The sequence below is a fragment of the Delphinus delphis genome, chromosome 9 (assembly GCF_949987515.2).
Source record: "Delphinus delphis chromosome 9, mDelDel1.2, whole genome shotgun sequence".
Lineage (NCBI taxonomy): Eukaryota > Metazoa > Chordata > Mammalia > Artiodactyla > Delphinidae > Delphinus > Delphinus delphis.
In genome coordinates, this window is record NC_082691.1 from 31,726,449 (window position 1) to 31,740,608 (window position 14,160).

The window sequence follows — 14,160 nt, forward strand, 5'->3', positions numbered from 1 at the left end:
ATGTATATCTTTTTCCATCCTGTTACTTCCCTCTACCTATGTAGTTGAATTTGAAGTTTCTTGTAAGCAGCAGATACTCGGTAGGTCATGTTTTTTAAATCAACTCTGCCAATTTCTTTTTTGATATGTATATTTTAACTATTTACAGTTAAGGTAATTAATATGTGAGCAGTTAAGTCTACCATTTTACTACCTGTTTTCTATATATTTCCTCTGTTTCTCATTCCTCTGCTTCTCTTGCCTACCTGAGAGTTACTTGATCAAGTTTTAGGATTCCATCTTGATTTATTTATAGTGGTTTTGAATATATCTTTTTGCTTAGATTTTGTAATAGCTGTTCTGGACGTTATAATGTTCATATGTGACTCATAAAAATCAACATTTTACCACTTATAATTTTTGGTTCAATCATCAAATAAGATTTAGAAATCTCCTGGAGAAAGAAAAGCCCAAATTTCTGCTCTTTCCATTGTTCCTTTTCCCTTCCTGATGCGCCAATATTTCTTATATCACTTCCCTTCTGTTTGAAGAACTTCACTTAGCCAGTCTTTAATAGTAGGTATGCTAATGGAAGGTTCTATATTTCCATGATCTGAGAATGTTTTTATTTCCCCACCATTCCTGAAAAATACTTTTACCAAGTATTCAGTTGACAGTTCTTTTCTTTAAGAACTTGAGAAATATAATGTCATTCAAATTGGTGTTCCCTAGTAGGTAATGTGTTGTTGCTCTTTAGCTGTTTTTAACTTTTTTCTTTGTCTTTAGTTTTCAGTAATTTAATTACAATTTGTTTAATCATGGATTTCTTTGAGTTCATCCTGTTTGAGGTTAGCTTAGCTTCTTGGATCTCAAGGGTTTTTTGGTTTTTTTTTTTTTTTTTTTGGCTGCATTGGGTCTTCATTGCTGCATGCAGGCTTTCTCTAGTTGTGTCGAGCAGGGGCTACTCTTCATTTCGGTGCGCAGGCTACTCATTGCAGTGGCTTCTCTTGCTGTGGAGCACAGGCTCTAGGTGCACGGGCTTCAGTAGTGGTGGCTCGCGGGCTCTAGAGCACAGGCTCAGTAGTTGTGGCACATGAGCTTAGTTGCTTCGCAGCACATGGGATCTTCCCTGACCAGGAATCGAACCCGTGTCCCTTGCATTGGCAGGCAGATTCTTAATCACTGCGCTACCAGGGAAGTCCTGGACCTGAAGGTTTGTCTTTCACAAATCTTGGAAATTTTCAGCAATTATTCCTTCCAATACTCCATCAGCCTTACTTTTCTTTCTTTTGGGACTCTGACGGTAACAAATATTCTATCTTTTGTTATTATCCAACAGGTGCCTGAGGCTCTTTTCATTTTCCCTGTTTGGGGGTGGGGGTGTGTGTAAATTCTATTGTTCTACCTCCAGGTATACTGATTCTCTCCTGTCATCTCCACTTAACAAGATTAAGCCCATCCATCATGACTTTTATTTCTGCTGCTATATCTTTCTGATCTCTAATTTCATTCTGTCCTTTTTTCATAACTTCTTTTTCACTGCTGCTATTTTCTATTTTCTTTTGTTTCAGGAGAATCTGTAATTGATTAGTGAAGCATTTTTATAATGACTGCTCCAAAATCCATGCCAAACAATTCTAACACATGAATTATCTCAAGAGTGGTCAGTCAACTGTTTTTTGCTCATTCAAGCTGTGATTTTCTTTCTTGGTATGACAAAAGTGATTTTTTATTATATCCTGGACATTCTGTCTATTATGTTAGGAGACTCTGAGTCCTATATAAATCTTTTATTTTAGCAAGCAGTTACCCTGTTTGGGTTTAGCATGCAATTCTTGACCTACTTTTGTGAGCTGTGGTTCCAATAGCAGTTTTACATTCAGAGTTTTTCTGGTATTATTTTTTGCCAGCATGGTTTATCTAGAGTTGCTGGGGCCCCTGCTTCTGCTACTTGAGGGAGTGGAAGTGATTTCTTAAGGTCAGACCACCAGGTATCTCTTGTAGGGGCAGGATATGGTAGCTTCCCCTCCCTGTGCCCTCTAGCTGACCCAGTGTCTCTGGGTGGGGTTAGAGAGTTGCATGCAGAGATCAAAAGAGGCTTCCTGGAGTAGGAAGCTTGCTGGGAGGAAGTCCCTTCCTGTTCTACATTCTTGCACTGGTGCCTCTGGGTTAGAGAAGAGAGCCTCAGGCTCACAGGAGCTTCCTAAACTGGGCCACATTTCTTTTTTAATATGGTTGACAACCAGATAATTTAAGAAATTTGTTTGAAACCATAGCAAAAGCTTATGGCAGAGTGAACTTAGGTCTCCAGCAATAAGTCTAGGGCTCCATTTATGAAAGAAATAGTATCTGAAGCAATGCACAATTACTTATTAAGAGATTAACTTACTGCTTTCTCCCGTAACTTAACTAGAGCGTGAATATATTTTAAAACAGTTTTTCAACAAATACTGATACGAAGCATCTGCCATCTGACTTGCTTAATATCCTAGTAAACAAGAAAATCAATTAACACAAAAGCTTCTGCCAAATATTTCAACAGATTAATGCAGAGATACAATTTAGCCACCAAGAACACCACTTAAACACTGTGTTAGTCTCAGCAACAAATAACAGAGTTCTCAGAACTTCAATTTCTTCCTCCATAAAATGAGATAATATCTATACTTCAGAAAAATATGTATTTCATGCCTTTGAGGAAGAAGATAATATGATAGAGTGAGGGGAAAAATATTCTGTAATATTCTACAACCTCCTTCTTCATATATAGAAAATATTATAGTTAAATACTGCAAAAGGCATAACATCTGCTAATTCTGGGGGAAATTAAAATATGTTGTTATTTTATTCTCTGAAATTCCCTGGGATTTTTTAACCTAAAAAGTGGGATCTGGGCTTCCCTGGTGGCGCAGTGGTTGAGAGTCCGCCTGCCGATGCAGGGGACACGGGTTCGTGCCCCGGTCCAGGAAGATCCCACATGCTGTGGAGCAGCTGGGCCCGTGAGCCATGGCCGCTGAGCCTGTGTGTCCGGAGCCTGTGCTCCACAACGGGAGAGGCCACAGCAGTGAGAGGCCCGCGTACCGCAAAAAAAAAAAAAAAAAGTGGGATCTGGATAACAAGGTCCTATTGTGTGACACAGGAAACTATATTCAATATCCTGTGATAAACCATAATGAAAAATATGAAAAAGAACGTATATAGATGTATAACTGAATCACTTTGCTGTACAGCAGAAATTAACACATTGTAAGTTAACTGTACTTCAATAAAATAAGTTTTTTAAAAAAGAAAAATATGTATTTGCCTGACACAGTAGATATTAAAAACACAGCAGTTATTGTTTACAATAGCAAAACAATATCCACCCTACAGGGTTAAGTTTTTTTAAATTTCTTAATACTTACAGCCTGATTTATTTTGTGTTAGGCTTGGCTGGTTGGGCCTCTGTTATTTTATGACCTTTTGCCACATAAATGTGTAATGCTTTCTCTAATTTTTCTTCTTCTCTAAGAAATTACGTACTGGGCCAATCTCTCCACTGCCACCCACTCTTACATGAAATCAGTTGAAAATGAACACCACACGCAGTCTTGAAAGAGAAAGGCCTGTGTATGGAGGTGGGGAGGGCCGTTTGTACTGCTCTGCCTTTGTGACTGGGAGAAAGAACTGTAGACTTTGGATTGACATGCATATGGGACTAGAAGATACCTCTTTTTAAAAACTTGTTTTCACACCAAGGGATTTAAGTATCTATAAACACAGTCATTTATAACACTGACAAAACTGTTCAATCAATTACCAAATGAAATAAAATCTACAAAAACATTCAAATCAATAATGGTTATTGAATGGGACCTATGTGTTGTTCACTGAACTTGAAGCTCTTCCTGAATCTCTACTTATGAATATGGAACTGCCTACCAGGGAACACAGCTCGCCAAAAGCTGAGCATGCCTTTCACATGAAGGCAGAGGATGAGATGGGACAGCTACTTCTTTCTTTGTCATCCCTTCCCCAAATAACTGCAGGGCAAGGACAGCACAGAGTCCTTGGTAGGTATAAGACTCACTGAGATTGCACCTGCTTATTCCCACTGATCGTGAAGAGAAGGTTCGAAACCAAGTATCAACTATAGAGTCAGGGTCATCAAGTGAGAGAAAAACAGCCTTCCGAGGCATGGAGTTATGGGGTGTTTCGGGAGTGGAGACAGTTAAGATAAGATAAGATCTGGATTCACAGGATTCACCTACCTTTGCCCAGATAGCAGCTGACAGACCAAGAACAGGACTGACGGCTAAAATCACAAGGGTTAACTTCCAACCTTGTGTAAATCCTACTGTAAAACCGGTGAAGAATGTTGCCATTGACTGAAAGAATATTCCAATTTTGTCACCAATTCCTTCATTAATTTTGGAGACGTCACTAAAAGAAGAGACAGTGTTAGAAATAAACGTCAGAATTGTGAACACAGAACTTTTCTCCTGAATCTAGCTGGCTTTTTTGTTTGTTTCAGTGTGGGGTAAATTAGTTTACATCTAGGATCTTGCACAGTCACGTCCCCAGCAAGCATCATGTTGCTGCTCTAACGCACACTCCCAGAGGATTTTCTCGAGTCTGGCAAGCCCAACACCTCATTCATTGCTACTCATGCAAGTCCCCTCATACCCTGCCAGGGTTCTGGGAAGGAAAAGATGCGTGAGACACGATTGCGGTCAGAAGGAATTTCGTGTCATAATTACTTCTGAGTGATGCACTAATGTCTCCTAACAGATCTGATGACTTCTCTTTCATTTTGTAAGAGTCAGAAGCACATCGGAGTTCGACATAAACCCAGGTACTTACTCTGAGAGCCGGGTGTTAAGCTCCCCAGTGTCATGCACGTCAAACCAGCCTACTTCCTGCCGCATGACAGCATGAAAAAACTGTTTTCTAATTTTGTATACTTGTCTTCCTGCTGCCAGGCACCAGAATGAAACCTGGATGTAAGCGGCGACAAGCACGCCAGCCCCGATTCCACTGTAATAATAGGCGTACCTGGAAAACGACAAGAAAACTGCACATGCTCTGCTTTCTCATCAATGCACCTTCCCACAACAGACCACTCATCCTGCCTTTTCTGGTTGTCTGTCTATCTTGACCTCCTTCACAAGCAGAATTGATGGTCGGCATCCAACTACGGCTGCCCTGTTACAGTGTCATGCTTAAGAGTGTGGTTTCTAGGGCTTCCCTGGTGGGACAGTGGTTGGGAGTCCGCCTGCCGATGCAGGGGACACGGGTTCGTGCCCCGGTCCGGAAGATCCCACATGCCGCGGAGCGGCTGGGCCCATGAGCCATGGCCGCTGAGCCTGCGTGTCCGGAGCCTGTGCTCCGCAACGGGAGAGGCCACAACAGTGAGAGGCCCGCGTACCACAAAAAAAAAAAAAAGACTGTGGTTTCTGTTTTGGCTCAAAGCACCGCTCTTCACTTAACTGCTGTGTAGCCTTGCTTAACCTTTCTAAGCCTCAGTTTTCTGATTGGTAAAATGGAGAGAAGAACTATAACACAGTGGGACTTCCCTGGAGGTCCAGCAGTTAAGACGCCACGCTTCCACTGCAGGGGGCGCGGGTTCGATCCCTGTCTGGGGAACTAAGATCCCGCATGCCGCGAGGCACGGCCATTAAAAAAAAAAAACTTTTACACAGTAACGTATGAATACACTTGGGCCCATGCCCAGCACAGAGTTAGCACCCAGAGAATGCCGGTTATTGTGAAAGACTTGTGTGGTGCCTTGAAGCGTCACAGCATCAGGTAATCTACCACTGTCCTCCTGCGTCGTTGGTTTACCTCCGTACCAGCTGATGAGCACTTGGGGTGGTTTCTGCACATTGGAGAGTGGAAACAAGTGACAGAATTTGCCAGAAAGTGGAACCAAGAGATGGAAATGGTCCCCTGATCTTTTGGGTTATTCATCTGGCAGAGCTTAGATGCCACGAGACAATTGAAAATGAAAAGTATTTTTATATCATCTGCCCAACTGGCCATCATAAGTTATCCTGAAATGCTTAATGAATCAAGTAGCAGTCCTTCCAGTTTAAATTCTAAAAATAAAGAACATGAGCATCTTGTAAATCCAGACCCTTGACCATCTAGAAATGCTAAATGTGTGTTTCCTCATCTGAGTCTTCACGCTGAAAAAAGCAAGCAACTCATGTGCTTCACTAAGCACTTACATTTTAGGTAAAGACAAACATGCTAAAATGACATACAGGATTTAAAAGTTTTTAAAAGTTCACTACTTGCCACTCTCAAAGAAAAATGCTTCTATAAACCATGCAGAAGCTATAAGAATGGCATTGTGAAAAAGAAACGAAACTGAGTTATTTGTAGTGAGGTGGATGGACCTAGTCTGTCATACAGAGGGAAGTAAGTCAGAAAGAGAAAAACAGATACCGTATGCTAACACATATATATGGAATCTAAGAAAAAGAAAAAGAAAAAAAGGTCATGAAGAACCTAGGGGCAAGACGGGAATAAAGACACAGACCTACTAGAGAACGGACTTGAGGACATGGGGAAGGGGAAGGGGAAGCTGGGACGAAGTGAGAGAGTGGCATGGGCATATATACACTACCAAACATAAAATAGATAGCTAGAGGGAAGCAGCCGCATAGCACAGGGAGATCGGCTCGTTGCTTTGTGACCACCTAGAGGCGTGGGATAGGAAGGGTGGGAGGGAGGGAGACGCAAGAGGGAAGAGATATGGGAACATATTTATACGTATAACTGATTCACTTTGTTATAAAGGAGAAACTAACACACCACTGTAAAGCAATTATACTCTAATAAAGATGTTAAAAAATAAATTAATAAAATTAAATTTTAAAAAATGGCAGTGTGATAACCATATAGTTGCTGATGTCAATGTTTGCAACCTGGTGTAAACATATCTTCCCCAAGCTATACCTGGTAATTTACAATGTATTTATCAGGGAAGATGTAATTAGAATACTAAATTTTAGTTAATAGATAACAATATTTAATTATTATCCAAGTGTTAATGATATAGCGAGACAGTTAAAAAGAAACCTCATTTAAGAAGTAGAATGCATGCTTTGACAATAAATTAATGTATTGTAGGCCGTCAGTCTATGTTTACTCAAAACACACCTGTGCTTAAGCATTTATAAAATGATTACAAGACATTCTGTTTTTCATCAATATTTTAAAAATGCCTCTCTATAGGAATATTTGGAAGTAATTCTCATCTTTCAAAATATGGTCAAATATCTCCATTTTCCTCAAATCTACAGAACCATTTATAGGATAATGTGGAATCATTATCTTCTGAATCACCAAGTAATACCTTTGGACATGTTTTATAAGCTGTTCTAAGAGCAAACTTCAAGATAAGTAAATCATTAATGAAAGGCTCCCCAAGGTGACTTAAGGTTAAAAGGACTATAGTTATTCTGGGACGCCTTGTTTCATATATTAGAATTAGATGCTGTGTTACAAAAAAAAAATCCTGTTGACTGATCTCATGATATCACGACTAAAAATATCCAGGAATCAAACTAATAATTACAAAGCCATTGCAAATAATGTGATTCCTAATTTAACTGCATTTTAAATAAGGCCACTTTGAACTCCTCTAATTTCCCTGTAGATGATATTCTATATTTACCAATGCATACATCAGTCCAATCCAGGCTTAACCTTAACTTTACACATCTTATGCCGCAAATTATTTTCTTTAAAAAAAATATCCTACATTGTATCCTCCTAGAAACAATGATGTTGCTCTCCTCAAAACTTTGAATCTTTATTATAACAACGCAAAATTTTAAACATTGCTACAACTGGACTGAGACTGAAATGCTTAGCAATAGTAAGGAAAACATCTACTTACATGGTCATTTCCTCCTCCAGCTTTTCGCCGAAATACGTACTGTCCAGAAAACCTAGATCACCACAAAGCATATACCGTTATATCTCTTTGTTTTCCATTAAAAATGAATCAGACTTGTGTCACTTAACAATTTACACAAAAATAGGTCAAACTGATTTAATTTCAATTATGTGTAAGCACCACGGCATCCATTCAAATCTTTTACTACCAGCTGTGTGCAACCACACACACACTAAATTCATTGAAGCTTATTTGCAAGAAGAAAGCCACACTGATTGAGGAGTCTGTCAGCAGAAATACTACTGTCCCTGGATTAAAATATTTTATGCAATAGCACTGCAAGATGACATAGAGAAAAATCTTTTCTAGGTGCTTTGCCCTGATAAATATCAGTGCAGACTTGACACTAAAGCACTTAATATTTCAAATAGAACACTGCATTTCTCCAGTTTTTATTTTTAGTTTAAAAATATAAAATACAGGGACTTCCCTGGTGGTGCAGCGGTTAAGACTCTGAGCTCCCAACGCAGGGGGCCCGGGTTCAATCCCTGGTCAGGGAACTAGATCCCACATGCATGCCACAACTAAGAGTTCACATGCCACAGCTAAGGAGCCTGTGAGCCACAACTAAGAAGTCAGCGAGCCTCAACTAAGGAGCCCACCTGCCGCAACTATGGAGCTTGGTGAGCCACAACTAAGGAGCCCACCTGCTGCAACTAAGGAGCCAGGGAGCCGCAACTAAATAAATAAATATAAATAAAAGAATTGCTAAAATATATATATATATATATATAGAAAATACAAAGAAAAATGTCATAAATACCAGTCAGCTCATCATGCATTATTAGCAAATGTTAACATTTTGGGACAAGGTACATTAAAACTTTAACACCCCCACCTAAATAAATACACACACACACACACACACACACACGCACGCACTAGCCACTGTTCATTATTCTGGGGTGAATTTTTTTCAGATTTTCTTTTCTGTATGCAAGTATACACATACACATATACACATACATGCTTATGTTAAAAGGCAGAATCACAGTCCACACTCTGGCTGATTTTCCATGTCATTATGTGTGTATATATGTATATCTTTATTTTTTCTAAGTTGCATCTATTTCAGTTGCTTCCAATATCTTACTTTTACAAGCAATGCTGCATTAAACCTGTACATATATATTAAATACGGTGAATATTTTTGCAGGGTAAGTTTTCATAATCAAGATGGCTGGATCAATAGGGAGGCACACTATAAATCTTGTAGTTATTTCAAAAGTTACAGTATAACGCGAGACAGCCTGGGTCAGATGAGTGTGATTTTGACAGGTGCGGGAAAGAGGAAGAAAAGTTTTTCTGGCAAAGGGAACAACATAGACAGAAGTTCAGCACATGTTTGAAGAATGAATAAGCCGCTTTGGCAGGGGTGTGGGTGTGTTGTGTGGATGGAAGGAGGTGGATATATGGTTGAAAGATAATCTAGGCCCCACAGGTATGGTGTATAAAAACTAGTAAGCATTCCCTGGTTTTGAGCAGAAAAGGACAAGAGTAGAGGTTTGGTCTAGGATGACTTAGCTACCAGAAATGTGTAAGTTTAACTGGAACGGGGAGACTGACAGATGGAGCTACTGCAATTAAGTAAGGAAAGAGGGTGGAAATGAGAATAGGAAAGAAGGAAAGTACCCATAAGATCTAGAGAGTGAGAAGTTACAGGCTCTAGCAACCGATGGAACAGAAGTAGCAAGAGTAACAATTAAAAAAAAAGACCAAGACCTTGAGTTTAAGCATCGGGACAAGGGTGATGTCGTGGTGGGACATAAGAAGTCAGCAAAAAGATGACATCTGGGCAGATGTGAGCAGATTATTAGTTCAGTTCTGAAGATCTTTATTCTGTGGTACCTGGGACATTCTACTGAAGATGTCCAGTAAGTATTCAAACTGTGGCCCTCCAGTTCTAGACAGAGTTAGGTCTTAAGATGTAGGAGTCTCACATCTTAGAGGTCATAGCTAAATTCAAGAAAGAAAAAAGCCATCTCTTCTCACCTGTGAGGACAGGATGGCAGGTAGGGAGGAAATGACAACCAAGCACAGCACCCCACGGAAGGCTACATTTAGGAGTAAGAGAGAAAGTAGGAAGTCATAGAGAGATGCAGAGATGTAGCAAAACATGCAGCAGAGAAACTCGACAGCTTCCACTTTATGTCAACTGGAATAAGTGTACAGATAAATTTCTAATCAGTTATGATATTGCTTCTGCTCCATATTTTCAAAGATAAAACAGGATATTAAATATTGATAGCTGGGTGAGGATTTTTCTCCACATCAGTCTCAGAAGATCTCTCATTGCAGATGATCTAGGCAGGAAATGTCAATAATGTGTATCACAACCAAATCAAGACAAATTTTCAAGTCTAACTAAATATCTGTTTTCTACTCATTGCTACTACCAGTTTTCTCAATTCTAGAGATAAGGGACCCGGAGAATTTGAACAAACATTCTTTGGCAATGGTGGCTTCTAGGTCTACCATCACATTTATTCAGCTCAGAAAGTAAAAATTATGTTCAAGGTCAAAACTGAGTCCTTTATGTTTATGTGTACAATATTCTCTCTCTCTCTCTCAGTGTGTGTGTGTATATATATATAAATAATTTCAGTCATCAGAAACCAACTCTTGCACCAAGTACCTTTTATTTGTGCTTCGGTGGTGTCAAAGTGCACCAGTAAATTAAAAAATGGAGCATTCAAGTCCTCTGACAGAGATGATCTCTACTCACCAAAGAATGAAATAAAGATATGTTCTTTAAACTCCCTGCAATCAACTTTTCTTTTCCTCCTATCAACTTTTATTAATTAAGAGGTCTCTGGCCCAGAGATTTTTCTTTCCTCTATGAGCTTCTCATAAAATTCTTATCCTGAGGCATTTTTTTCCAGAAAACCAAAACTTTGAGGCTAAAATGACTTTAGAGATCATATAGCCCAATAACTTTTTACCTGTATGGATCTCAAAGGGCTACTGCCCAGATCAACCGTTATAAAGAAGAATACTGGAAAAGTATCCAAAGATTATTATTATTTTTCAGTGAGAAAATCCAGAAGCTCTCTGGGCTGTATAACAATATCAGCCAAATGATCAGTAGAGAAAAGCCGAAATTTTTTTATCCTAAAACCAAATCTTTTTTTTTTTAATTAAAGTATAGTTGATTTACAATGTTGTATTAGTTTCAGGTATACAGCACAGTGATTCATATATATATTTTTATATATATATATATATATATATATATATGTACTTCTTTTAGATTCTTTTCCCATATAGGTTATTACAGAATATTGAGAAGAGTTCCCTGTGCTATACAGTAGGTCCTTGTTGGTTATCTATTTTACATACAGTAGTGCGTGTATGTTAATCCCAACCTCCTAATTTATCCCCACTCCCCCAACAAGAAAAGGCAAACATTTCAGTGTAGCTTTTATTTTAATAAAATACTTGGTTGGGGCTTCCCTGGTGGCACAGTGGTTGAGAGTCCGCCTGCTGATGCAGGGGACGTGGGTTCGAGCCCCGGTCCGGGAGGATCCCACATGCCGCAGAGCGGCTGGGCCCGTGAGCCATGGCCGCTGAGACTGCGCGTCCAGAGCCTGTGCTCCGCAACGGGAGAGGCCACAACAGTGAGAGGCCCACATACCAGAACCTCATTCTCCTGGTTCTCCCGCCACTCTGATCCCTCTCTCGGTCTCATTCACCGGTTCCTCATGCTCTCCCTCCTCTCTCCATGCTGGTGTTTCCCAGAATTTTATGCTCACTCCCAGGATGACCTCGACCACTTCTGCAGCTTCAGTGACTCCTGCATCTGTCCTTAAGCCACTAAAATGCTCTGCGTCCTCATGGCTAGTGCTCTGGTTCAGGTCTCCGTCATCTCTTACCTCTGCTCTAACAAAAGCCTCCTAACTGGTCTTTCTACTCCAATCAGATCTTTATATTGCCACCAGATTTTATCTTTGGGAACAAGAATATAATTATGTTGCTTCTGTTAATAACCTTCAATGACAGTCCACTGCACGAAGGATAAAGTCCAGGATCCATCACATGTCCTATTGGTCCCTTTGTAATCTTACCACAATAAGTCACACAACGACTTTCCAGATGACTTTTAACCCCACACCTTTCACCTCATCCCAGCAGCCAGGGAATTGCACAGTCACCATCTCGGGGTCGGGGTCGGGGGAGCTGCAGCATAAAAGAAAACAGTGCCCAAGTCTCTGCTTGACTGTTGTGTTCCTGAAGCCTTCGCCCTTGGGGACTAGAGAGGAAACTGGACACGACAAAATATTTTGCTTAAATTTCATGAGACTAAGCTCCGCCCTTTTAGACTAAAAACTACTTTTCACATACTAAGACGAGAGGCAGTAGAGAAGTGATGACAGCTTTCCTCCTCCAAGCCTTTATTCGTTCCCCTCTCTCTACCCTTTCACCACGATCTCGCTCCTGGAAAAGACCTCTCCTCCATGAATGAGCTCAATATGACCTCCTTCCAAGTGGCTTACCCCCAAAGAGGGTGACTGACAAGATTCCAGAGTAACTGACACACGAGTCAATTTACTAAATCAACACTAGAATAGACATACCATAGTTTATAGCCATCTCCTCCTTCCACTCCCATTGGTGTGACCTCCTAGAGAACAGGAGGGTACATTTATCTTTGTACTCTCGGTGCAGACCCTGCTCTATCTGCTGTACGCAAGCTTGTCCCAAAGATGTACAAAGGTTTCACAGAGCTACCACACATGCAGACCATTTATGAAAATATTCCAACCAACCATTCTCTTATTTTGTATACGCGTCTCATGTGTTGTAGAATTAAACAGAGATACAACAGACCACTACCCTACTACCTGGGGTAAGGAAAGCCTTTTCTAAAACCAAGTAAGGGACTTCCTTGGTGGCCCAGTGGGTAAGACTCCACGCTCCCAATGCAACGGGCCCAGGTTCGATCCCTGGTAGGGGAACTAGATCCCTCATGCATGCCGCAACTAAGAGTTCACATGCCGCAACTAAGAAGTCTGCATGCTGCAACTAAAAGATCCCGCATGCCGCAAACTTGCTGTTTTACCTGGCAAGCATCCATGACAGATGTAATTTACACCCAGGGACTCCCTGATTAAAGACATTAGTAAACCACTGCTTTCAATGGTCTTCAAGGTCCATTCTAGCTCAAGAATGCTAGGATTCCAGTTTTCCCAGTCTTGTGCAGGAAACTCCATTAAACACAAGCAAGAGGATTAGGACTGACATATATACACTATCATATGTAAAATAGATAGCTAGCAGGAACATGCTATAAAGCACAGGAAACTCAGCTCCGTGCTCTGTGACGACCTAGGTGGGTGGGACGGGAGGGAGATGCAAGAGGGAGGGGCCGTATGTATACATAGAGCTGATTCACGGCACTGTACAGCAGAAACGAACACAACATAGTAAAGCAATTATACCCCAATTAAAAAAAAAACACACACAAGCAATCGGAATTTGGACCTTCTGCCTAGATCAATCCCTCTGACACTTGCCTGACAGTGTGGTTGAGCTGACTGCACGTGACAGAGGTGACTCTGGGAGCCACAGTCACCTCACGTGTGCTGCTTTCACACTGGCCTGAAGAGCTGTGCCTTGGGGCTGACCTGCCTGATATACCAATACGTAAGTCTACAGGATGGCACCTTAGGCAGAGAAAAGACCAAGTGGAAAGTACTAGCGTTTGCTTCAATTTTAGGCAGAGTTTGAAACCACAAGTAGAGTGGGAAAAATACCAGAATAAAAGGCAGGATTCCTGACCCAGGAACTCAGCTCTGTCCACGAACAAGCAATTCCATTCTGGTCACTTTGTCTCAACTTCCTGAGCATTGGTTTCTACATCTATCAAATTATGGGTTTGGGCCAGATAATTTTCTAGGCTCTTTTTCACCTACAGAATTCTGTGATTCCGTCTTTCATTTATTCATCGCACTTCTTAAGCACCTATAATGGGTCAGGTGTTGTCTATCTTCATTTTTTTTTTTGCTGACTTTTATAATATATTGTAGAGAGTACATCCTAACTAATCTACTTTTTGGCTCGAAGAAACATTTCCCCAATACTAACCAAAAAAAACAAAAAAAATCTGACCATACTACACTACTACTACTATTCCAGAAAAACTAGTCATATTTTAAGTTTTAACTCAGACTTAAAAATAAACTACCACACTGGGACTTCCCTGATGGTTAAGACTCCACACTCCCAATGCAGGG

At 40.5% G+C, this 14,160-nt stretch overlaps 1 protein-coding gene across 2 annotated transcripts in view; it reads right to left on the bottom strand.

The window, feature by feature from the left end:
* Positions 1-14,160, bottom strand: part of LOC132430971 (ATP-dependent translocase ABCB1) — a 102,346-nt gene that overhangs the window by 65,342 nt on the left and 22,844 nt on the right. For both annotated transcript variants that reach the window (XM_060020362.1, XM_060020363.1), the window contains exons 5-7: positions 7,868-7,919; positions 4,822-5,013; positions 4,230-4,401 (exon numbers count right to left, since the gene is read on the bottom strand). In XM_060020362.1, coding sequence (XP_059876345.1) covers positions 4,230-4,401; positions 4,822-5,013; positions 7,868-7,919 — 416 coding nt within the window. The remainder of the gene's footprint in view (positions 1-4,229; positions 4,402-4,821; positions 5,014-7,867; positions 7,920-14,160) is intronic.